Genomic DNA, 25,435 nt, shown 5'->3' with positions numbered 1-25,435 from the left:
TAAATATTAGATAAAAATGACTTAAACTCAGAATGGAGTCCAGGAAATGTTGACAGAATTACTTGGTGAATATTTAATAACTGTATTGAATGGCATTATGCATTTGAATTTATTGTATTTATGTAATGATCTCTTCCTAACAGGGAAAAATTGAGGAAGCAGTGACTGCATTTGAAGAACTAATTCGTAAATACCCCCAGAGTCCACGGGCGAGATATGGGAAAGCACAGGTATTCTAGAACCCTTCAACTTAGATAATTGTGGGTGATGTCCTTGTGTTCCGTATAATTGGATTTCTGATTGTCCACTATTTGCATTTTCTTTTTCCCTTCTAACTTTTATACAGAATCAATTTCTCATATGCACAAACTCAAGCAAGAAATACTGTTTTAAATAAGATAATTAATTATTGCTGCTGTGTAAAGCTGAATTTAGAAACATTTCTTCCCCCCACTTCCTTCACCCCTGCTTCCTTCAACCCCCCCTCCTCCCCCCAAATATGGCATCTCTGTGGTTTTGAAATGAAAATGAAGAATAACACTTTGGTCATTGATTTCCCATCACCCTTCCATTCCATCCCATTTAGACCCACCATATAATTTTCACATTAGGCTCCTGAGAGCTTTTAAGAACCTCAGTTATATAATGAGAGGTTGCAAGTGTGCTTAGGAAAGACTTTCAAACTATAAAAAGGAATATACTTATGTTCTCTATAGTTTCTTCCAGTGGCTTCTTTCTCTCCAGCTCCCTCCCCGCTGTCTCCCGCTCCCACCGTCTCCATTTCTATCTGACTTTCTCCATCGTCCAGTTCCTCATTCCATGCAGCTTTCCCACCTTCACCTGTAGCTGCATAACCCCGCGGGGCCACGCCCTGTTGGGCCCTGCGATTGTCACAAGCTCTCCAGAGGTCTCTGTCCTGGTGGGTCTTATATTCCAGTGGAAGACATTCTAAAAGTTACTCAAATTATTTAGTGAAAACCCACGATATGCCAGGCCCTGTTCAGGCACTGCAAGATGCAGCTGTCAACAAAACATGGATGTTTGTTGTAACGGCAGAGACAGTGCATGAGACAAGTGTGTAAATGTATACGCCTGCTAGTGGTGAGTGCTAAGGAGAAACAGCATAAAGCAGAGAACAGCACGACATGCGAGGAGATGAAATACGGGACAGGGGGTAGGGAAGGCTCTCCCGAAAAGGTGACATTTGAGCAAAGCCCTGAAGGTCTTTATAAATAAATGTATATTCGGAGAATATTACAAAGTGTTAAAAATAAATATTAGATCCTCTGACATAATAATACATGCCATAAGAAAAGAAGTGAATAGGATAAAGAGCGCATCTGTTAAGATTTGGGGGCTGCAGGTCATGTGATGGGGCAGGCAGCACTTCAGATCAGGTGACCAGAAAAGGCCTCACTAGGGAGGGACAAGTGGCTGAGAGGAGACAAGGCTGTGGAAGGAGCTGACGGGGCCGAGGGAGCAGCAGGGCAAAGGCTGTGGTGCAGGGAGACATACGCTCCAGGACAAAACGGAGGGCCGTGGAGGGTCAGGGAAGTAGGACAGGTGAGGCCAGGGCCTCTCAGGTTGCATCTTCTATGCACTGGGAAGCCACAGGAGGGTTTATTGGAGGGCTTTTGCATGGATGTGACTCTATTTTCCTTTTTCATAAACTTTGTTGTGGTTGCTGGGTGGAGAATGGATGATGAGGGCAAAAACAGAAGCAAGAATAGGAGACTATTGCAGGTGCACTGGAGATGCCGTAGCTCAGACTGTGGTCATGGCTGTGGAGATGGGGAGCTGGGCTGAGGGCAGAGCTGGAAGGACTTGATGGGTTTAGCTGTAAGGTCACAGAAAGAGGGGATTCCAGGATGAGTCTGGGTTTCTGGTTTGGCCAACGGAGGAGAGGATAGAGGAAGATTGGTAGAGGGGCAGGCTTGGGGAGGTACAAAATCAAAAATTTGATTTTGGTCCTGTTAAGTTTGTGATGCCTGTTAGACAGTCAAGTGGGCAGGTCAAAGAGAACCCTAGATTCATGGAGTCTGGAACTCGGGGTGATAGCCAGGGCTGACATACACGTATCAGGCAGTGAAGACCCTGCCTGGTAGCTGGAGATTGATTCTCAGCCCTGCTGGGAAACAGCAGGTGCAGAGCTACCAAAATACTCCAGACACAGAGGAGCTAGCAGCACCCCGCCGGAGGGAGGCAGGGCAGTGACTGATGTGTGACACTCACACAGGAATTCACACATTTATAGACAAAACAAGTATGTTTTGCTCTGAACTAAAGGTGGCGACCACTCAAGATCCAGATGCTCAAATTCTTCTTACCATTGAAAATGTATCAAAGTTTAATGAATTAAGGTTATCAGAAATTAATGCAAATAAATTCCTCTTGTCCACGTTTCTACCAGGTTTAGCAGATAGCAACTGTATCATTTTTGTAAATGAATTTGGTCAGTAATCCTGCCAAATTGCCACTCAACCAGAGAAAATGTGTTTCCAGAAGCTCATGCCCATTGAAATAAGTGTTGTGCTTTGTCACTGGTATTGCTAGTCATTTGGTTGAGGAAAGCATATTAACTAGGGAGAAGATGATTGGTGCAAATGCTAATTAAATTATGGCAGAAATGCTTTGTGCTTTAGAATGTTTCTTTATATGCAGTATTAATTATGGATACCAAATGCACGAATTTTTACACGTGGTAATTGCTATGTTTGCATCCACATGTAACCGTAGGAACTTGAGATTTAGGCCTCAGGCAAATATTTTTTTTTATCTCTAAGCTATTATGCTATAAGGTGTTACTGATTTTATGTATTGTGACGTAATGTAAAATTTAGGCATGTTAAATTACATTTTAATAGAATAATTTAAAGGAAATTTTAAATGCGTAGGAATCTTAAAAACAAAAGTTCAACAGAAGATATATTTTTTTTAGTTCTTACCCAGGGACATGGTCAAGGTAAGGAAGGAGGATGGGGAGGGAGAGAGAGAGATAGAGACAGGGGAAGGGGGAACGGGAACGGGAGCGGGAGGGAGAGGGACAGGGAGAAACATCCTTGTGAGAGAGAAACATCAATCTGTTGCCTGGCAACCTTTTGGTGCACAAGAAGATGCTTAACCAACTGAGCCACTCAGGCCTGAATAAATGATGACTTTTTCATTCTTATTAGCAGATTATATATTTACTTTAGCACAGTGGTCAGCAAACTCATTAGTCAACAGAGCCGCAGTTTGCCGACCACTGCTTTAGCACATCCCAACAAATTTTAAAAGCTTGGCAACATTAAGTTAAATACAAATTATAGTATGAATCATTTCTGAAATAGCAATCCCATTCTTTGGGTCACTGTGAAAATAAATTTTGACTAACTTCTCTGAACATCAGATACCAAATCTTAGGTTATAAACTCAATTCACATTATTCTCTTACACGAACCATTAATGTCTCTGAGGCAGAAAATGACACATCTCCTAGGAAAGTTAGATGGGTTGAGTCACTAAAAGGCTTTACAATGTAAATGTCCTGGAACCAGTGTTCAGTTCTCTGTGCGTGGAACAGTGCCTGACTCCCAGAAAATAGTTGTGGAATGAATGAATGAACTGATGGAAGACCAGGAATAGTGGACTGGAGACCTGTCTGTATAATGTTAGTATATAACGTGATATAAATCACCATCAATCCTAGTATATATTAGTCTCGTTGTTGTTGTTTTTATATTCTTTCTGGCCTGTAGCTTAGTAGCTAACTTTTCTTCATATTATTAAAATAACATGTTATATTGTTTTCCTTTGTTTATTTTTTTATTTCTTGATAAAGAGAAAACTTGAACCTGTCTTGAATTATTTTTAAAGCAGATACAAAAGTTCACTTTTCATGAATATCTTGGGTGATTATAAGTATTCCTTGTCATGAGACATTTATTCAGTGTGGGACTTCCTTTAGTGTGAAGACGATTTGGCTGAGAAGAGGAGGAGCAATGAGGTGCTGCGCAGGGCCATTGAGACCTACCAAGAGGTGGCCAGCCTGCCCGAGGTCCCCGCCGACCTGGTGAAGCTGAGTTTGAAGCGGCGGTCAGACAGACAACAATTTCTGGGTAAGATGGAAGAAGAGAAGTTAATTCAGTCACACAGGCCTTGCAGAGTCTGTGTGCTCTTAGAGAAGAATCTGGTTACATGGAAGGAAACCTGAGTCCCAGAACTAATTTCAGATCATTTACCCGACTGTTTCTTAGACTGAAATAGAAATCCCAACCTTGATCGTTACAAAGATGCCGATGCTATTTTTACCACCCCTCCCTCCTCACCCCACCCCACCCATTTTAAAACGGAGGTCAAACGGAGGCTAAGAGGCTGAATAATTCGCCTAAGGAGTTATCGCTAATAAGAGAATAGGTCTAGAATAAAAAATTCTTCCTGTCACGCCACATCTCTTTTCTCTTAAACTCCAACAGCCTGATTCATGAAGGTTCAAATGATCAGTGGACCATTTTTATAGAGGAATATTGAGTTTTAGGCACTCTAAAATTTTCCTTGTAAGGTTTGACTCTATAGCAAGGAAAACGTTAGAAAAAAAATTTTTTAAATCATGAAGTGCTTTGAAAAGAGCAGCATAAAGCATATTCTCTGCGTGACCCAGGCTCCCAGAGCAGAGGCAGTGAGACCGGCTGTAACCTCCCTTCATTATTGTCAGGCTGTGGTCCTCTCCCTCCTGACATGTAAACCAGGAAGGAAGCACCTCAGCCCATGCTAAGGTGGGTGCTAGGCTGGCTGGGCCACTTACATGAACGAATTATCGAGGCCACTAGGGGAGGCTCATGTAAGTAATATTCAAGACAAAATGACCCTTTTATCAGCTGTCTGAGGGGTGGAATTAAAGGTCGTATGTCCTTTTGGTAGATGACAGAAATCTCTGATAGAAGGTGACCCAGGGGATGATTAAAAACAGAAGGACTGGTCAATTAAACTTATATTCTAACGATCCGTTCAGGGGAAGCAAAGAGTATGGCACACATACAGGTGGAGGAGGCAAGGCTGGGACTCAGGGGGAGGCACTCGTGTTGGGTGCCAAGTCAATGTGACTGAGCTGTCCTCTTGCCTCAGACTCCAGTATGGCACTGGTTACTGATTTGGCCCTTAAATTTTTGATGTTTTGTTCATCATAGATTTTTACATTAATTTTGATATTTTAAAAGAAATACATAAAAATTACTCCTCTGGATTACTGAATTTTGGGCACCCTCTTGAACTTTGGTGTCTCACCTGCCTTATTCTAGTCCCAGCCCTTGGGGCGAGAGGGCCTAGGAATAAAGCTAGCCCTCTTCCACACCAGTCTTTCTTAGTCTCTTCCTCTGAGTGAGAAGGAGGCTCTGTGAGGAGGGAAGAAGATGTCAGTGAAGGGGACGCAGGGCGAAGTTCACCCCCAGTGGAATAGGGTGCCATGACACAGAGTGGAAGGGATCGGGGGAGGGTGGCAGCAGGGGGGATTTTCACCTTGGGCTTTATAGTGATTAATAGGGAAAGTTCAGAAGCAGAAGAAACGTGTGACATTAGTCTGGGCTTTTGGGGGACAGAAGGGATACTGAGTCAGACTTGTCAGTGAAGGAATGAATAGCTGAGCAAACCCACCCCAGCTTGGCCAGCAATGGGGAGCCAGCCTCGGACAGATGGGTGATGTTTTGTGCCCAATATTTTATCTGCTTACTGGGGCATTAGCTATTGATGCTCCTAAATGCTCGTGGCTAATATTCAGTTTGTGAGCAACTGAGCCCTTTAGGTCATTAAGTGTGTCATGTAGACTAGTCTTATTTTGCACATTTTCTCATACTCAGTGCGTCTTCCCAACTTCAGCAAGAAGTAGTGCCAGTTGGCCCCAGAAATTTTAAATTGCCATCAGATAGCCTTAAAAATGAATTGAAGCTAGGGTTTCCATGACTCACGCATGCGTAGCACCCTGTCATCCAGCAGAGGGTCCCATAACACTGGATGATGTCTCCTTTGCTGAGTGAATAGGTCCTCACCTGGAGATGAAGACACTCGTCATTGGAAACAATGTCAGCAGGGTTCCTCCGGGCCTCTTCAAGCTCCACACAGGATGCTAGACCCCGAAATCAGTTAGATTTTTAATTTGTTCTCTATTCATAATTTGAAAGTTAATCATAATAAACAAAAAAAAAATCTCAGTAAAACTTATTTTACAAGGAATTGGTAATGGAAACTTTCTTAAAACTGAATTTGATATAAAAAAGCAAATGTTAATGAATTTAGAAAATAGGAAGGTCTTTATGTTTTTCCTTTTTTATTAAATTTATTGGGGGAACATTGGTTAATATGATATAGGTTTCAGGTGAGGGTTTCTATGTTATGATATATGGTGACAGGAGAAGATTTGAATTTGGGTGGTGGGCACACAGGGATGTCTTTAGTGTTTATAATCAGTATTATATTTAGTTTCTGTAGGAGATACTGGTGCAACTGCATGATGAAATCCTAATAGGTACTTAGCCATCCATATATGAGTGGGATTTAAGCTGGTCTTCCGACTCCAGTGAATAGTCTTTCTTGATTTTAGTCTCACTAGAAAAGTGTACATAATCTGTTTTTATTTCTATTGGATTTTTTTCTCTTTCTGCCAAATCAGGTCACATGAGAGGTTCTCTTGTTACACTTCAGAAATTAGTTCAACTATTTCCTGATGACACATCCTTAAAGAATGACCTCGGAGTGGGTTACCTGCTGATGGGAGATAATGAGAATGCCAAGAAGGTTTATGAAAAGGTGAGCAAGCAGCAGTCTTCTGTTAACTACATCAAATTATTTTGAACATGATGTTCTAACGTTATTGGTAAATTACATTTAATACACCCAATCTCTCATTCTCTTTATTTTAAACTAGGGGCCCAGTGCATGAATTCATGCACCTTGAAAGGAACTGTGGGCCGCGAGGCTGCGGTGGGCACAGGGGCAGGTCTCGGCCCATCCTCCGTGCCCCCATTGTGGCCCCCGATACCCTGTCTGCTGGCAGCCCCGCTCCCACCGCCACTGCTCCCATGCACTGATGGCACAGGCCCCGCTCGCACCTGCTGCCGGCACAGAGAGATTGGGGCCAGCACCAGCAGCAGGTGCAAGTGGGGCCGGCGCTGTCCGTGGGTGCAAGCGGAGGCTGCTGCCCCGATCACCCCTCAGGAGCAGGGGGAGGTGGAGAAGCCCTCAGGGACAATCGGGCAGCAGCATTGCACCCGCTGACAGTGCCGAGCGATCAGGGCCAGCACCAGGCACCGGCAGCAGGTGTGAGGGGCGGCGCTGGCTGCAGGTGCAAGTGGGGCTGGCGCTGGCAGTGGGTACAAAAGGTGGCTGCTGGCCCTGATCATCCCTCAGGAGCAGGGGAGGTGGAGAAGCCCTGAGGAGCGATCGGGGCTGGCAGCTGCCACTTGCACCCACTGACGGCACTGAGTGATCGGGACCAGCACCGGCAGTGGTTGTGAGCAGTGGCTCTGGCAGCGGGTGCGTGTGGGGCCGGCACCGACAGCAGGTGCAAGCGCCTGGTGGGACTATGGTGCACAGGGGCACAGAACAATCGGGGCCGGCACCAGGCGCCGGCAGCAGTTGTGAGCGGGGCTGGCGCTGGTAGCAGGTGTGAGTGCCCAGCGGGACCGTGGTGCATGGGAGCAAAGAATTTTTAGTAACCACCAGAGGCTTGCCCCAATGATAGCAACTGGCACCTTGCCTTGGTCTGGCACCCCTGCTCACCTGCCCCACCATCCTGCCATGGCCAATGCCCACCATGTTCTGCGCTCTGCTGCCTGCTGCTGATGCCCACCATGTTCCACGCACACCCCCTGGTGGTCAGCGCACGTCATAGTGACTGGTTGTTTGGTTGTTCCGCAGTTTGGTCTATTTGCTTATTAGGGTTTTATATATATAAAGTTAAATGGCATCTATTATGATAGTTGACATCTTCTTAGTATTGTTTTCACATAGTCTTTTTCCCCTTGATCAGAAGATTTTAGAGTTTAGTTGACACTTGGTACATCAAAACCTTCAACCTATAATTGTGGTACTTTCAAACTTCACCTTTATTGGTCCACAAACAGCCTTTCTAAAAGTGTGCTCTATGCTGGAAGAGAAACTCAAGTGTTTCGGGAACATGAAAACACACTCTTTTCCCTTTTTTCACTAGAAGTCTGGTCTAGAGAGAGGCTACAGAGCATGAGTTTCTTGGGCATGTAATGCTGGTGGTCTTGATCCAGCATCTAGAAGGGTTCAGAAATCTGGAGAAGGTGCTGTGTATAAATTAATAAAGAGTCCAGAGACGAAACATAATTTTGAAAGGCATTTGGGGGCCAGAAGAGCTTGGCTAAAGAAACCAAGTTCTCCTTGTCTCAGGACCCCTTGCTTTTTATTAACACAAATTGTCCTAAGGCGAGGTAAATATACACTTCAAAGGCCAGGGTTTAGTACACAAATCCATTGTCAGATTATCAGGTTTGGGAGAAACTGCCTTTGGCTGTTCAGGTGTTTGGCCAGTAGGAGGCAATAACATGTAGATTAAGATGCCCTCAGCTGTCTGGCAGGAAGCAATCATTTTTATGCATCCTTTTCAGGTTTGGAGAAATGCTGTCAGCCACCTCCAGATGATTCAGCTCTGCTGACATACTGGAATTGGCTTCTGGCAGGCATGTGGAGTAAATGACTCACCTCTCAGAGGGCACTGACTCTGTTCCTCTAGCAACGATGCCTTTAAAAGGATTTCTACCTTGCAATGGACGTTTTCATAAATAACCTCTAGGTCACAAGTAACTATAAAATCTGGAAAACTGTGACTCCTTCAAGCAATCAGGGAGTTCACTTGGTATGGAGTAAACAGGATACCAAATGAGCTCTGAAGCTGGGGAAAGTTAATGTCTCAGTAAGAGAGGTGAACACATCTGTCTGTGGGTTTCCAGCTGGTGCTTTTTACATCAAAACGCTACTCTTCAGGGATAGTCGGTAGGATTTCTTCTGTTTTTAAAATGCTGGCAAGTGCAGTGTAGTGAGTTCAGCCCCAGTCTGGGGACTGGTTCACTCATAAAGTGGTGCTTTCTTCCTTTTATTGCTGCTGTCAATGCTTCATTGAAAATCATTGAATTTCAGAGCTGTTGTCTTTTCACCCTTATAATTTTTCTTCTATCTGAGAGGGCATAAATAAGACCTTTGCTTTTTATAGCATCTTGAGCATCTACGCTAAGTGGATTGATCCTGCATCCACTAACATACCTGGTCCAGATCATAAAACATGTCCGTCCATGTGGGGCATTGTATTTGCGAATGGCCTCAACATGACACTGAGTGCCCTGGTTGGTTAGGAGATGCATGCTGCATCTCAAAGATTCAGAATTGTATGAATGTAAGAATTGTCAAACTATATCCAATATGCCCATTGTTCTCCCACTGCCAGCGGCCATTATATAAGATGGAATTATAGAATTCATCCCTCCCTCCCTCCCTCCCTCCCTCCCTTCCTCCCTCCCTTCCTTCCTCCCTTCCTCCCTCCCTCCCTCCCTCCGTCCTTCCTTCCGTCCTTCCTTCCGTCCTTCCTTCCGTCCTTCCTTCCGTCCTTCCTTCCGTCCTTCCTTCCGTCCTTTCTTCCATCCTTCCTTCCTTCCTAAAATCATGACTAAGTATTGGCTGAGTTCTAAGCACATGTGAAGTTAAGTCAGGATCTGAAAACATACCAGTTTCTCTCACACACTACGGATTTGCCCTTCCTTACCTTTTCAAAATCTTCCTTGAATACATTCACTTTTTTTTTTACTTGATATTAAATCTCAGATACTGAAACATTTTACTTCATCTGAAAAAATAAAATCCCCCTGCTGTTGTTTATACATTTGAAATCATAATCCCATCTGAATGAGCACAACAGGATGCAGAAAGTCTAAACTATAGTTGTCTAATACAATTGAGTGGGTTCCTTTTTAAAGACATATTAATAGACTGAAAATACATGTGCGGTTTGCCTTTTATTTCTTTTTTCACTTCAGAGTTAATAAGCTGTGTCTAATGGATTCTCTTTCCTTAACCACAGTTTATCCTGATACGTTATGGCTCAGTCAAAGATCATTTCCAGAAAAGTGATAGTGTAATTGTCTATTTTTTCATGTTGATTTTTATCTTTGAGTAAATTTATACTTTTTCCTTTTCTGGGTTTTTGTTGCATTTAGTTTCAACAAAGACCAACTTTAAAATGGTTAGATTTAGGTTGTTCACACCTGCAGCTCTTGGAGGTGCTCCTGTGTCTCCCTCCTCCCTCCATGTCACCCCAGTAACCCCCTAAATTCTTCCTACTCAGGTATCGCTTTGCTTAATCAATTCATCTTTATGTAAGCCGCCACAGTAGCCTGGGAAATGGTAGCTAATGGTACAAGCACAGTATGTCCTCATAGGGTCTACAATCCGGTACTCAATCACTAATTCCTCTTTACTTTCTGAATATCTTTCAAATCCCCTCCATTTTAAACAGATTTACCCTGTCCAGGCCTGACTCCTCTGCTTTCATTCACACCAGTCACAGATCTGACCAGCCATCCTCGGCTTAACTCTTGTGGTTTCCATTACCCAAGCAGTGGTCTTGTATAACATTCCAGTATAAAATATTCAAGCAGCCCTCACCGGTTTGGCTCAGTCAATAGAGCGTCGGCCTGTGGACTGAAGGGTCTCAGGTTTGATTCTGGTCAAGGGCACATGCCCAGGTTGCAGGCTCGATCCCCAGTGTGGGGCATGCAGGGGGCAGATGATCAATGATTCTCTCTCATGATTGATGTTTCTGTCTCTCTCTCCCTTCCTCTCTGAAATCAATTAAAAAATATTCAAGCAAATACCTGCAAAATGCATGTTCATGTATGTGTTTGTACTAATTTATGATGGATGTTGTAAAAGCTACTCCAAAATACGTTTTAAGATGAAATATTTTGATATTTTTAAAATTTTATTTAACTGCCAACAATATTTTCATTCTCCCTGAAAAAAAATATTTCAGTAATATCAATGTGTAATGCTATTATGATTATATGATTTTTAAATTTCTAGTAATGTCACGCATAGTTTGTACTGTGACTAGAAATGTCAGCTATGCCATTTTTTGGTTGTGTGTGTGTGTAAGGAGAGAAATAGAGAGAATTTGTGTTGTATTGTTAGTATTAACATTAGTCTGGGATTCTTAGAGATCTTATAGAGCCACTTGTCCTTTTCTGAGAGTTTGTTGATTACAGCTGGATAATACAGCCTGCACATCCCCCATGCACCCGCGTGTGAACTGCAGCGAGCACAGAGGGTGATCATAGCGAAGCAAGCAGGGAGGCAGCCTCTGGTTGCCTGATCGCCCTGCCTCCCCTCTCGATCGTGTGTGTATCAGTGGGACGTGGGACTCTCTGCCATGCAGATGAGAGGAGAGCCCTGGAGCCTGTTGAATACTAAATGTTACATTTCAAAGACAGGCAAACAGAAGCATTTTAATTTTCTGCTCCCAGGTAGATTATCTCGATCATGCAACTAAACAGGAGCTTTTGTGATCTGCCTTCTTCCCTCTCTATCCTCCTTTCCCTGGTGAACTCCTATTCATCCCTAAACACCTTTCAGATGTGGTCCAGCCACACCCACCCCAGAGTGAGCTAGGTGCCCCTCTGCTGTACTCCCTGCATGCCTCATGCCTATCGCTATAGTTACACTTAGCACATCGCACTACCATTGTCTGCTTATGGGTCAGTCTCCCTGCCTTGACTGAGAGCTCCCTGATAAAGTGAGTGTATCTCATTTATGTGTATATGTCTGGAGCCTAGAAGAGGTCTGTGTGTGCTACAATATCTAGTAAAGGAGTACCTTTGCTAATTACGGGAGATGACAGCTGTGTGTCTAGAGCAAGCAGAAATGTCATCTGTGTAGCTGTACTTTGTATAATAATCCCTTCAGAGTTATGCTACCGGAAACATGATCGTCCTCCATCCGGTTCAATACCAGGGGCATTTGTTGAGCTCTTCCTCAGCTCCCAGCCTGGTAACAGGTGCTGGGAAGGTGCAGCCACAGAGCCTGCTTTCAGAGCTCTTGTTGGGGAGGAAAGCAGCATGCACCATCCGCTCAGTCAGTGCAGACTTCTCCACAACCTGCCATGTGCCGGGCACTGTTCTGAGCACTGGGGATCAGAGTGAGTGCAGCAGACACAATCCCTGTTCAGCTTATTTCTTAGTGGGGGAAATAAATAATAAGTCAATGGAGATAAGCGCTACAAATAAAGGGAAGTCAGGATAAGGAGTTAGAAAGTGACTAGTGAGGGGGTCTGTTTTACATCTGGTGGTTGGGCATAGGCTACACTGAGATGGTAACCTTTGATCAAGGCTTTCACTTTTGCTCCGTAAATTAGTTTGTTTAAGTAGCTCCCTGAGTTGAATGTTATTGTTTTGATTTCTCACTGCTGATTTTTATTTAGAGGCATTTTGCATAATTAATCTTTAATCATAATAAATGCATAAGATAAACTGTAATTTGATTTATGTTATTTACCTGGGTTTTATCACAGAATATTGGATTTGTTCACCCCTTTTTCTCAGTCCTTAAAAATGGTTAGACCTTAGCCTGACCGGTGTGGCTCAGCGGTTGAGCATTGACCTATGAACCAGGAGGTCATGGTTCAATTCCAGGTCAGGGTACATGCCCAGATTGAGGGCTTGACCCCCAGTGGGGGCGGAGGGGGGCAAGCAGGAGGCAGCTGATCAATGAGTCTCTGTCATCATTGATGTTTCTATCTCTTCCTTACTCTCTGAAATCAATAAAAAAAAATATATTTTAGAAAATGGCTAGACCTTCAAGAAATTTACATTGAATCAGTGGATCATGATACATTACAAATGCAAACTAAGTTTTCTGTTAAGGTAATGTATAAGGCATGTATGTAAAGACATGTATAATCATTCAGAGTTGACTTTAAGATAGCAAATGTAAAGTAGTTTTTCTTGATTACTGAAAATATATTGAAGTCATAACAATCGACAGATGTTTTGCTCATTTGCATTGTTAAAGTAACACTAACAGTCGTTGCCTTTTCACATTTATTGCTTCGTTTTTCAAGAACTAATGTGTGGGTGTGAAAACATTGAGTTGAGAGGAAATGGAGCCATTTAAGCTTAATATATCGCAATGAAACCAAACAGTAGTGTTTTAAGCTGTAATGTCATGATCCAAGTAGAGCAAAGCTAATTAGAATTTGTTTTGACACTAGAATTTGTAGAATTTGTAGAATTTGTTGTCAATCACAGTAGCTTCTTTTTCTCTTTGAGTTTAGGTTCTGAAAGTGGCACCAAATGATGGCTTCGCTAAAGTGCATTACGGCTTTATCCTGAAGGCCCAGAACAAGATTGCAGAAAGCATTCCCTATTTGAAGGTAGCTGTCCCCACCCTTGCCCTTTGTTCATTTTCCGATTGTTCTGAGTCAATCTATGCATTGTACATCCATTGGCATGCACTGCTGAGTCTTTTCATGGTGAAAATGTACATCTTCTGACCGTGACATTCATAGGCCAGTGTGGACCTTCACCAGGAATGAGAGTATCAAATGTAGAAACACCAACTGTCTGAGCAGTGACTCCCTGGAAAAGACTTTATGAAGAAATTTCTAAAACTGAAGTGGTTATTAGTTTTTATTGAAACTTAAAGATAAACCAAAGTTACTGACATAATATTTTAAAATATGGGCAGTGAATTAAATGATTGAAACTAGGTTGAATAGGGCTCAGGACAGCTTATACAAAGTGAGGTAAAAAATGCACACTGAATAGGTCAAACTCCAAAAAGCCTGGTAGCTCAAAATACTCAGATTAAAATATGCTGTCATTTTTTTCTCTCATATCCAGTTGAATCTTTGTCAACTGGCTCACATCACATTTGGTCTAGCTCAGGGCAACCGGTGGAACTGTCTGCACAGTGGACATGTCCTCTATTTGTTCTCCACTCTAGTAGCCACTGGCCACACATGGCGACTGAACACCTGAAATGTGGCGAGTATGACTGAAGAACTGAAATTTTAATTTTAACTAATTTTAAATTAAATAATGACATGAGCCAGCAGCTACCATATTGGACAGGTAGCTGACTGAATGTCAGTGAACTTTTTTTTTTAAGTAGTAGTATATTATACTTTTATGATCTTTCTTTCACAGGGCTTAAATCAGAGGTACCAAAGAGCAGCCCACTGATCGCAAATAGCTTGCACGTTATATTTGGCCAACATAACTCTTATTAAGAACAATGTTAATTGCTTGCCTGTGTTGAGAATCTGCACATCTATATATATAAAAGCCTAAGCGACCATCGCAACTAAATGGACGACCGAACAGGCTGTGTGGGGATCAGGCCTAAACGGGCAGTCAGACATCCCCCGAGGGGTCCCGGATTGGAGAGGGTGCAGGCTGGGCTGAGGCCCCCCCCCCCCCGTGCACAAATTTCGTGCACCGGGCCTCTAGTTTTATACAATTATGCAGACTTCTGGTTTCTCATAAAAGGTCATATCTGGCTCACATCCCAGCATGGGAGTGAGGTGGGCATGCACCCCACAATCTGTCTTGGCTGTCACTGGGCCTCTGCAGACTTTCCCATCTCCTGCCACGACTCTGTGGGCATGTATGTTTCTCTGACTTACGGTGTTTTCTTAGGTTTCCTTTGACACAGTAAGGGCCTAGCAGGACTCTCCCTGCTTCAGAGATGGGGAAATGGGGGTCAGGGTGCTCCATTAACAACTGAGGACATTTACTGGAGTGTCTATCAGTCCAGAACCCTGATCACAACTCTGCTTCTCTCCTGTTTGTTGCAGCTACTTCTCAATGTTATGCAAATAAAATTTCTTCCCTGGAAAATGGGCTTCTTGTGACAAAGCCTCAAAGATGCAGATTTTTAAAAGGAAATCCTTGATATTGAAATATTTTTTTATCTTTGTCTTTTTTTATTTTTTAAAGTTTATTTTCTTGCTTTAATATTTTCTCTTTTTTTTTTTTTTTTTCATAAATCTCAATGTCAGTCCTTATGGGGGAGATGGGGATAGATATCAGTTAAGTGTTTTATAATAAGACTTGTTTAATAACAGTTACATTCTCAGAAATTCCAATTAGCTTTAATCCTATCAAATGTTTTATAAAGTATTTTGTTAAAAGGTGAGGAGGGCACATTTGTTTGGAGAGGGAAAAATATTACTTGCAGTTGGGCCTCTGTCACTTCAGACATATATGAGTAACTAAACATTTTGGTTCAGGCATTTTTAAACAAGCCTCTAGATGACAAATGTTTAGAGTTGGAAAACCAAATAAATGTGATAGGTACCCTGCCAAAGAAATTATTTGGGATATTGAAATATCACATCCACAGAGACAATTCACAAAGCATCGTACTAATTTTAATGGGCTAGTCTGTTGTTAATTAATGATGAATGTATTGTTAAATTTTAACTTTTCTTAAACCTTCTTTTGGTTTTGCATTGTAAATATTGACTGGTAATCTAATTGCCAAACTTTAATGTTGAGATGAATTTGTCTGGTTCTTTGATTTTCAACTGGTATATAAAGATTAAGTAAATCAATGAATTGACTGTGGTATTCTTTCACAAATGCTAACACTGTCTTTTCTACAGGAAGGAATAGAATCTGGGGATCCTGGCACTGATGATGGGCGATTTTATTTTCACCTGGGGGATGCCATGCAGAGAGTTGGGAACAAAGAGGTAATGTGTTTATGATGTTTTTGTTCTAAAAGAGGATAGAGCAGGGGTAAATTATTTCTAAAAGAAAGTTACTTTTTTAACATGATTTTTGAAGGTGATGATTTAAGCTTTTTTGAAACAACCCAACAACTCTTACAAAGAATTTTTGGGATTTGGCTTCTGTAAAGTATCTGAGTGAATAATCATAAGAGCAGTCTCTAAATAGGGCTGTGTGTGTGTATGTGCACCTATGTGTATATCTCTGTGTGTGTATAAAATGGTAGACAGTGCCTTGAAAAAATATTTTTAAAATATGAAATAGATATCTTTGAAATTGTTTAAATATTTTAAAAATATTTTAATAGTTTGCTTATTTTTATTTGGGAACTTAAAAAGTGGTTATTTTAGAATGAAGTCTTTATTCAACTGATTCCTAAGCTCCCTGAACCTGGTGGTTAATGGAGTAAATTACCTTGTGAAATATTTAATACCAAGTTTAAGATGAACACCTGTAGGAATGGTAGTAACAAGTACTGACTCAAAAAATGCAGTAGCTAAAACAAGTCACATATTTTCTTTGTGGCTGTTAACATTTTCTGGGTACAATGTCAGCTTCTTTAAACACAGCATTGGATCATTAGTCATGATGTATAAATTCCAAAACGCTCCCAATCAGTCCACCATGATTTACAGGACGTTGCTGGACGGTGAAGCCCACCTCCAGGTAAGTGCTGCACCATTACATGCTCTGGACCGGGCTCTCTTTAGGACGATGGATAGAAGGGTGAAGGGAGACTCTGAATTAGAAATAAGGGAGAAGAAACTGCTGATTCGCAATCACCTTTGTGTTCCTTCGTTCTTTTAGATGTAGATGCCCGATACCTCCTTTGAATAAGAGGGATAAGAAAGATTTTGCTGCAATATCTAACACCAGATAAATGTTCATGTTTGATTTCTATAAATGTAATTATTCTCACTGATTAATTTATCTTTGCACATCTCAGGGTCCAGGGCAAAGACAGATAGATCAAAGAAGTCTATGATTTCTTCTCACATCTTAGATGAAAACAGCCCTTACTTCAAGGGCCAAGAATTCACTGCTGAATACTTGTTAGGGGGTTGGGATTTGAACCTAGGAGACTGTTGTTCTATCCACTTTCTTATTATTAATATGCACAGAACAGCACAGTTCTTGAATTTTAAAAGTTCACAAGGACTCATCCTTACAGTGGAATGAAAGCAAGTGGAATGTAGAAACCCCATGTTAGTATATTCTTTTTAAAAAATTATTGATTAATTTCAGATTGATTAATTAAATTATTGATTAACTTAAAAGGGAGATGGAGAGAGAGAAACATAAGTGATGAGAGAGAATTATTAATTGGATGCTTCCTGCACGCCCCATACTGAGGATGGAGCCTGCAATCCGGGCACATGCACTGACCAGGAATTGAACCATGACCTCCTGGTTCATAGGTCAACGCTCAACCACTGAGCCACGCTGACTGGGCAAAGCCCCATGTTAGTACATTCTTGATGTTAGGTATGGAATCGGTGAATTGACTGCCATGCTCTGAGTTTGCCCATCAGCAAGCGGCTGTCTTCATGTTCTCTGCCTGGAGCTCGGCTCCAGGCCCCGAGAGAGAAGCAGACCCGCAGCCTCAGTGCTGCAGAGCCTAATATAAGGTTGCTTTTGAGGAAGGTTTTCCTAGTGGTTCCGTATGGATAGGAGTGGGAGGAAGACAGACCATGACAGTCTCAGCAATTCACACTCAGCTGTTCCCAGTATTTCCATAACTCCCAAGTCCCCATCCCAGCTCTCATCTCCCACTCAAAGTCCAGATTTGTACATCTGTTGCCTGCTTAATGCCACCACACAATGTCACAAAGACAACTCTCTTATCTTCCTCTAACCCCTTTTCCTTCCTGGGTTCCATCTCTCATTTGATGACATTGCCGACTTCCCAGGTTCTGGACTTAAATCAGCTCTAGCTCCTCCCTCCTCCAAGAGGCCTCCTGTCTAGACAGGCCAGGATCTGAGAGTTAGCTTCCTGGTGTCTGGCACCTGTGTCACCTTCCCTCTTGCTCAGTCCGTATTGTCTGTTGTCACCTTCCATGTAGTGATGGCTGTGAGAACCTGCTGCTGTTTCTTGCTTTAGACTTAGCTTCCATTGTATGCTCAAACACCCCCTGGTGCAAAAGAAAAATCAGTCCTCTTGCCAAGCGATGGCATTCACGGTCCTCCGAGACAGGCAGGTTGCAGCCAACTGTTCGCACCACAAGTGTGTCTCCCAGGCCCCACTGTGCACCAAGCCCCAGCCATAGTGAACTCTGGCCGGGGCCACGTATGACATAACCTGTTCCCTAGGTGTGGCCTGGGATTTTCTGAGTTGGAATCATTCAACATGTAATTTCTGTGTTTTGTGTGTGTGTGTGTGTGTGTGTGTGTGTGTGTGTGTGTGTGTGTAACCATACCTGGCAATAATTTAAAGTATAGAAAACACATTTATTTAGAAGGTGCCCCCAGATACTCTATTTCAGTATTCTTGGTAAGAAGTATAAAAGGGAAACAGTAAAGAGGAAATTTTCAAAGGATTCTAACTTGATTTTCTTGCAAATTCTTATTGAAAAGTAGTTTAGATGTGTGTGTGTTTTCCCTCTGGCTGAATTCATTGGGTCCTCTATGTAATTGAAGATGGTTTTACCTTCATTGAAAATATCATTGAGGAGTAGTTGTGCAGCACATTGTCAGGAGCTGTGGGTTATAGTTCAAGGCTGTAGCCTTTTTAAACCTCAGCTTCACCATTTGTAAATTGTAGATACTTGGCAGTTCTTGGAAAGATCAACTGCTGATCACACATAAAAGCAAGTAAATTGAAAAGAGTTTCTGAAAATATGACGTGGTACTGCTATCACACTTGATTTTTTTAACAAAAGGATTTTCGAAGTATGAATTTTAAGATATAAAAGTCACTATAGTTAACATTTAAAGTATATCTGGAGTTTTATGAACATCTTTATCTGCTTGGTATTAAAAGGCAGTGTATAATTGATTAAAATGTGTATTTGAAATCACTCTTTAAAAGTAATCATTGGATCAGATTTACAATAATGGAGGGGTTACTATTGATAGAGCACTAGATTGTCCTCTGCCCTGAGACAATGGAGTGTGCGCCTGGCCCTGGGGGAACCTGTGGGGAGGGCCTCCCGGAGAGCATATGGCCGGGCTTCATCTGAAGGAGACATATGAAGCAGCGCAGTCTGCAGCCAGCTGTCCCTGAAAAGGCTAGTCTTCTTGGAGGCCAGGCATATCATGTTACAGCTAGCCTAAAGCCACAGATGTTATCCTTATGGCAGGTGGAAAAAAGGGGAACAAAATTCCCCTTTTAAAAAATCTAATATGGGCTATCACTATATTAATGCCAACTCAGAATACGATTTCCTTTTTTGTCTACATAATTTTTTTAAAAATCTCTTTATTTTTTAAAATATATTTTGATTTCAGAGAGGGAGAGGGAGAGAGAAACATCAGTGATGAGAGAGAATCATTGATCGGCCGCTTCCTGCACACCCCACACTGAGGATGGAGCCCACAACCAAGGCATGTGCCCTGACTGAGAATCGAATTGTGACCTCCTGGTTCATAGGTTGACGCTCAACCACTGAGCCACACCAGCCTGGCTTGTCTACTTAATTTAATGGAGGATTTACACTGTTTCCTTGGGTGGCCTTCCTAAATGCGGACACAGAAAGAAAAATATATGTGAAAAGAGGAACTCTCAATTTTAGAATTCTAATGCAGTAAATGCAGATATCTTTGAAGAAATTATCAAAATTGCAATTCTTTTAAAAGGAAACTCAAAAACAGAATTTAAGAAATAAAAGCTAGACTATATAGTCTATATTAGTGTCCAAAATTGTTTATTACTCAACAAATAAGTCCTAGACGCTACCGAACACTGAGGGAGACCCAAGTACATGCTGCACAAATCCTGTGTTAAAAGACCACACAGCCTCGGACTGAAAATAAAATCACACATTCACTTATCATAATGGGTCATAACCAGGGACCCAATACATTAACAGTTTTCACCAGTGTAACCGATTGGGCACGCCTGACTAGCAAGCTCTTTATTTAAATGTTGCAAAGTAATACTTGATTATTCGTGACTTTAATTTTAAAATTAATAAAAATGCCTCGTTTGCAGTTCATTTTTTTTCTGTTCTTTCAGGCATATAAGTGGTACGAGCTTGGGCACAAGAGGGGCCATTTTGCATCCGTTTGGCAGCGCTCGCTCTACAATGTGAACGGACTTAAAGCCCAGCCTTGGTGGACCCCAAAAGAAACAGGCTACACTGAGCTGGTGAAGGTGAGTGTTGACTGAGACTGTCTGTTTCCTCCTCAAAATCAGGATGCTTCCCGTGGAAAAGAATGTCAGGGCAGAGAGTTTATTTCCGGTGACATTAGCCAAAGGTTTAGCTGAGATGGTGAAGAAAGAAATTTTTCTTAAAGAGCAGTTCTCACACACTTTGGCTTCAGTACTCCCTCATACTCGTAAAAATTATTGCACAATCTTTAGATAAATGTTTTACATTTTTCCAGTTTTTGTTTTCGAGAACATCTTGAATAAAATGTATCTGTAAGGCTTTAGTGATTAATGCAGTCTACTTGGGGAAAGAAAGGTTGCAATGCGCTCTCAATGTACTTATATTGAATAAGTCTTACCTGACCATGTTTAGTCTGTATTTCACTGTAAAAGCACACTTGATAATCATCATAAACAAATTGTGACCCATAATAATCATCATCATCCAGTGTAAAGTCAGCTGCCATCAGTTAGCCTCTGAATATCCTTATACATCAGAAAAGCATGGTGTGGTGACAGCGAATGCAGATTGCTTTAAAGCTGTTCTATTTCCAAAGCAGAAACAGTACAGGGAAAATAGCGTCCCTGATACATGTACTACCTTTAGCATTGTCGGTGATTCTTTCCTTTGTAAAAGTCCATCCTCTCTCAGATTATATCACACTGAGCGCTCTGGTTCTCTCCCAGCAAATCTCTTTCTCTTGGTCTCTTTGTAAGTCTATTTCTCTACTGTAGCTTTTAGGATGCTTTCAAGTTCAAGTAACAGAAATGCAGCATGACCCTGGCTTACCCCAGGAGGAACTGGATTGGCTCCTGTGAAGAGGCCTGCGGTAGGGCAGACCTCAGGGCTGTGTAATGGGGGAAGGTTTTCCTGTCTGTGCGCCACCTCCTCGGTCAGGTTTGTGCTAGAGCCAGCTTTCTTCAGGATGGCTGCCAGCAGCAACTAGAATGGGGCAGGCGGGGAGAGTTGGAAAGGATTTGAGGGCTTAACATGGTTCAGCACCACACCAGCCCTACATGGCCTTCTAGAAACCTCCAAGCAGACCCTGTTCTACTGTTCATAACCATGTCGCATAGGTACTCACAATCGTAAGGGAGTTTGAGAAACCAAGTAGCTGGCAACAGGCTGAGGTAAGAAGCTTGCAGCAGAAGAAAGACTGTCCCTCTCCTCCCAGCAGGGAGCAAAAGTCTTTCCCTTCTGTCTGATGGAGTCAACTGAAGTCACATTTCCGCTCTGGATGAATTATTGGCAAGGGGCTATGAGATTTTCCTTAAAACAACAGATCAACCCCTAGAGTGGTGAAAAGGTCATATTCCTCTACATTCAGTGGATTATCTGCAGGAGGGTGGATATCTGAACTAAATCGGTTCTTTGAGGAAGGAGGAAGAGGCACAATGGATGCTTGGAAGGTGACCGAGTGTTCGGTGCCCGCGCTGACTTCGCGTGCTCTCAGATCCGAACATGGATCCTCACCCAGGCATTAACATCTTAAAGTGGAAACTTTCTAAATCTGGTAGCCACCATGCTTTGGCCAAAATCCTTTTAGGATTATCACCCACATTCGGGTTTTTCTGTGACAGTTAACTGCCATGGATGGTACATTTTCCTTTAAATTATTCTCATTGTGTGTTCCAGGGAGATGTAGAGGGCCATTTTCTTGAAGACATGAGACAATGTTAGTAAAAGTCATCATTTGTTTTCCTCTTTTGTTGAATGTCATTGTTCCCCCTTATTGCGTACTTTGCCATTTGGCACGGGCCGGCGGGGAAGGTGAGAGACTATGCAACTCAATGGAAAACATTTAGAGAAAAATATTCCACTGGAGTTTTTTCTTTTAGGTATGTGCTCCTTAAAATTTAGTAGGTGGTTGTCCAAATCACAGATATTAGAGCCCTAAGTGCCTTGGGGATATTTAACATAGAAAATGAAACAAAAATGGATTAACATCTTTGCTAGGATATAAATAGAAAAGAGAAAAGAAATCTCTTCTAGTGGGGAAAAAGCCATCATACCTTAAGAAAGTTGCTATTCCTTTTTCTGAGATTATTCTTTGATCCGCCTTATTTGGAGGTGAATTTAGATGTAAACATGCATGCATTGAAAGAACATAGAAAACGCAACAGCCAAGAGCAACGGGAAACCATTATTTAAAACATCCCTTTTGTATTTGTTTTTCCTGCTACCTGACTCTGTCCTCCCTTCATCCCTGGGGAAAAGGAACATCCTGGCAACCTTTGAGTGTTTGGGTGTTTCAGAACAGCCGCTCAGATACAAACAAATCGCACCACAGATAAGCTTTCCTTTCCTCATATTGTAGTTATATTGTAGTGAGAGGAGGGCCCAGTAATATTTTGCCGACGGTGTGACACAGTACTTAAGAATGATTGATTAGAAAGATAAGGCTGTCATTTTCCTTCAGACTGGAGCTTTTACTAAGAGATCTATTGTGTATGAATAGCATCACCTGGACAAAGAAAAAAAGGAAGACATACAGTAATAACATTAGTGGTTCAACATTTCTAGCGGTGTGATTAAATATTTGAATGTTTTCACTGAACTGCTTTTGAGATGAAATGGATTGAGAAAGAAGTAAAAATGTCAGATTTACAGTGGAATTAAGCTGTAAAATAAGAGGATCCGTGATTTTATGGAAAAGTGTTAGGTATGAGGCCGTGCTGGAAGCAGTGCCTTAAGATCAGCTAATAGCTTAATCCTATTTTTGTAATTCAAAGTTTAAGCTTCTTGGAAACCAATGTTACTGTCACTGAAAACGACAATATCACCAGGGGAGTTCAGAGAACTCGGGGAATCTGCTGGTTGTACCCCCTTTTAAAGGAGGACTCTTTAAAGGTCTACAATTAGAAGCAGGTTCGTTTTGTTCTCAGCTCTGACACCTTGGGCAAGTCATCTCACCCACCGAAGCAAAGCCTGTTCCTTTAATCTTTACCAAATAATGACCTCTGTTTTTACTCCCCTTTGAGCTTTTGGTAAGGCTCAAAACCAAAACAAAATACAACAAAAACCCACCATCGAGGGTGTGCCTGTGTGTGTTAGAATGTGAGCCCTTCATAAGAGTAGACACTGCTAAGGTTTTAGGACTGCATGTGATGCCAATTATAGCAAAAGCAAAAGGATAAAATATTCTCTATTCTTTGAATTATTTCACACTAAAAGGTTGTTTTCTTTCTCAAAGTGAAATTGGTAGGTTTTCGGTATTTGTGAATGTGGCGGGGGGGAAAGATGCCAAAAATTGGCTTTATTTGTGGCTTTCTCTGGGAACTCACAGCACAGTGTTTGATACTTTAGGACAATTGCAAACTGTACCTGTAGGTTGGTACTTCATTTGCAGTTCCAAGTTTTTGATTAAGTAGGTATGATCTATGGCTTACTGCACAAACACACAGATTGATGTCTTAACCATACACATACATGTATGTTATCGGTGGCAGTGGTGTTCTTGGGGTACTGCTAGAATAAGAATTTCTGGAGGCCCCTCCAGGAGGATGACATACTGTTAGAAAGCTTGATTTCTGTGGAATTAATCCCCTGAGTTTCCAAGGTCCCATTCTCCTTTGTCCCGCCAAGGAAGACATCCCATCGTGCCTTCATCAGGGCTAAAATCAAAGCCAGTGTCCAGATTTCCATTCCATGTCGGAGCAGAGTCCAATCCAGCATCAGGCTAGCTTAGTTAGTGTTCCTAGCTGCAGTCCATTAGACCATCGTATGGGGGGTCCACATGGCCATGGAGGGAACACAGGCAAGTGCAAAACAAGGGAGCCAAGAGAGAGAAAACTCCTTTGTCTTGGGGATTATGTATTTCCAAATTTTCATGGGTTTGTAGTGGCCCTGCTCCTTCTGGCCAATGGTCTCTGTTCCCAGGTTTGACTGACAGGCATCCTACCTATGTCATCCAGACTTTGCTGAGCATGCACTGTCTCCCCTTTGCTGCACCCCTCCCCGCAGTGCTTTGCAGGGAATGGACTGGAGGTTCCATTGAAAGTGTCAAGTCACAGCTTCCTGGTGAAGCTGCCCAAATGGCCATGCTTATAATGTCTGGCCTTCCCTTTGCTCCGTTCCTGTGATTAATAATGAGCTGATTACAATGGTGTCACATACACATTATAGGGCATCTGCTTATCTGTTTATCCGGTGACATTTTTGTGTATACACAGAAAGCTTCCCCATCAGCTTAGCCCCTTGGCTTTGGGGGTTTGCTCCTAGCTGTAGCTCCCTCAGGACATAGCCCAGCACACTATTCACAGTCGGTAGAGCGATGCAGACCTGGGTCTCTCCTCTTACCTTCCTTCGACTGACGTTATTGGTCATTGTCCCTGCCAGTCTGTCCCTGCTAATCTGAGGACTGTGGGTCTCCTTTGCTGTCTGCATCCCAGACATGTTTCTCCTGGCAACCTGGACTGTCTTTTCTCCTTTATCTTAGAAAAAGAAACCCTGCTTCCCCCTCTGTCTAGAAAAATCAAAATTCAGTTCTCTAGACTCTTGTCTTAACCCAGTGCTGGGTGCCTTGAGTTATCATTTCCCTTCAGAAAGGATAATGAGAGACTAAGTAGACAAACAGACAATGTCCATACCATACATAAAAATAGAACCTTGACCTACAACCTGCACTGAACAGCCCGGGAAGCTAACCCCTTATCTACAAGCAATACCCCAGGAAGCCAGCTCACTGTGTGTCAGACCTGCAGGAAGCCACGTGGCTCTCTGGTGACAATCCGGGAAGCTAAACAATAACTTGAGTGTATTTGGCCCAAATGGGCTAAATGATTAGTAACTGACAGCTTCCCTAATGCCCTGCTTCCAACGTAAGACGAACCAGAGACAGTCAAACACGCTCCAGTCACATAGGATGCTGCTTCTAGTCAGCCCGCTCCCAGATGCCCCTGCCTCCAGCCTCCCGATCAGGTGCCTCGGATGCTTCTCTCTATGGTGTTCCTACTTCCCCGGCCAGAGAACAAGTGAGGGCGGCCAGAGAACAAGTGAGGGCGGATGACTCCCTTGCCCTAGCCAGCCCTGAATAAATAGCCTGTGCCTTTCCATTTGGTTGGTCTTTATTTCCACAATAATAAATGTCAGATGTTTTCCTTTATCAACTTGGAAAACAGGAAATCTGATTAAAATGCATTAGGACCAGCAAGAGATTGCTGCGTTAATGCCACTAATTTCCCACGAGATTTTATTAAACTTATTGCAAAGAGAATTTTGCTGTGTGGGCATTAGACTCACTATTGTATTTGCTCTGATTTCCTACCTTCAGCTCAGCCCTCCGGGGATGCCCACCCCCGGTTTCTTTATAAGGAGAATATACAGCTCCCCTGTCTTATCTTCACCATGTTA

The 25,435-nt window shown here is 42.4% G+C and overlaps 1 protein-coding gene across 8 annotated transcripts in view; it reads left to right on the top strand.

The window, feature by feature from the left end:
* The window catches only part of ASPH (aspartate beta-hydroxylase), a 170,907-nt gene that overhangs the window by 134,930 nt on the left and 10,542 nt on the right, over positions 1-25,435 (top strand). For all 8 annotated transcript variants that reach the window (XM_080647084.1, XM_080647083.1, XM_080647081.1 and 5 more), the window contains 6 exons: positions 144-230; positions 3,947-4,097; positions 6,641-6,777; positions 13,313-13,411; positions 15,647-15,736; positions 19,948-20,085. In XM_080647084.1, coding sequence (XP_080503210.1) covers positions 144-230; positions 3,947-4,097; positions 6,641-6,777; positions 13,313-13,411; positions 15,647-15,736; positions 19,948-20,085 — 702 coding nt within the window. The remainder of the gene's footprint in view (positions 1-143; positions 231-3,946; positions 4,098-6,640; positions 6,778-13,312; positions 13,412-15,646; positions 15,737-19,947; positions 20,086-25,435) is intronic.

This window comes from Plecotus auritus (genome assembly GCF_963455305.1).
Source record: "Plecotus auritus genome assembly, chromosome: 11".
Taxonomy (NCBI): domain Eukaryota; kingdom Metazoa; phylum Chordata; class Mammalia; order Chiroptera; family Vespertilionidae; genus Plecotus; species Plecotus auritus.
The sequence above is the reverse complement of the archived record's forward strand: the minus strand, read 5'-3'. Positions and strand labels throughout refer to the sequence as shown.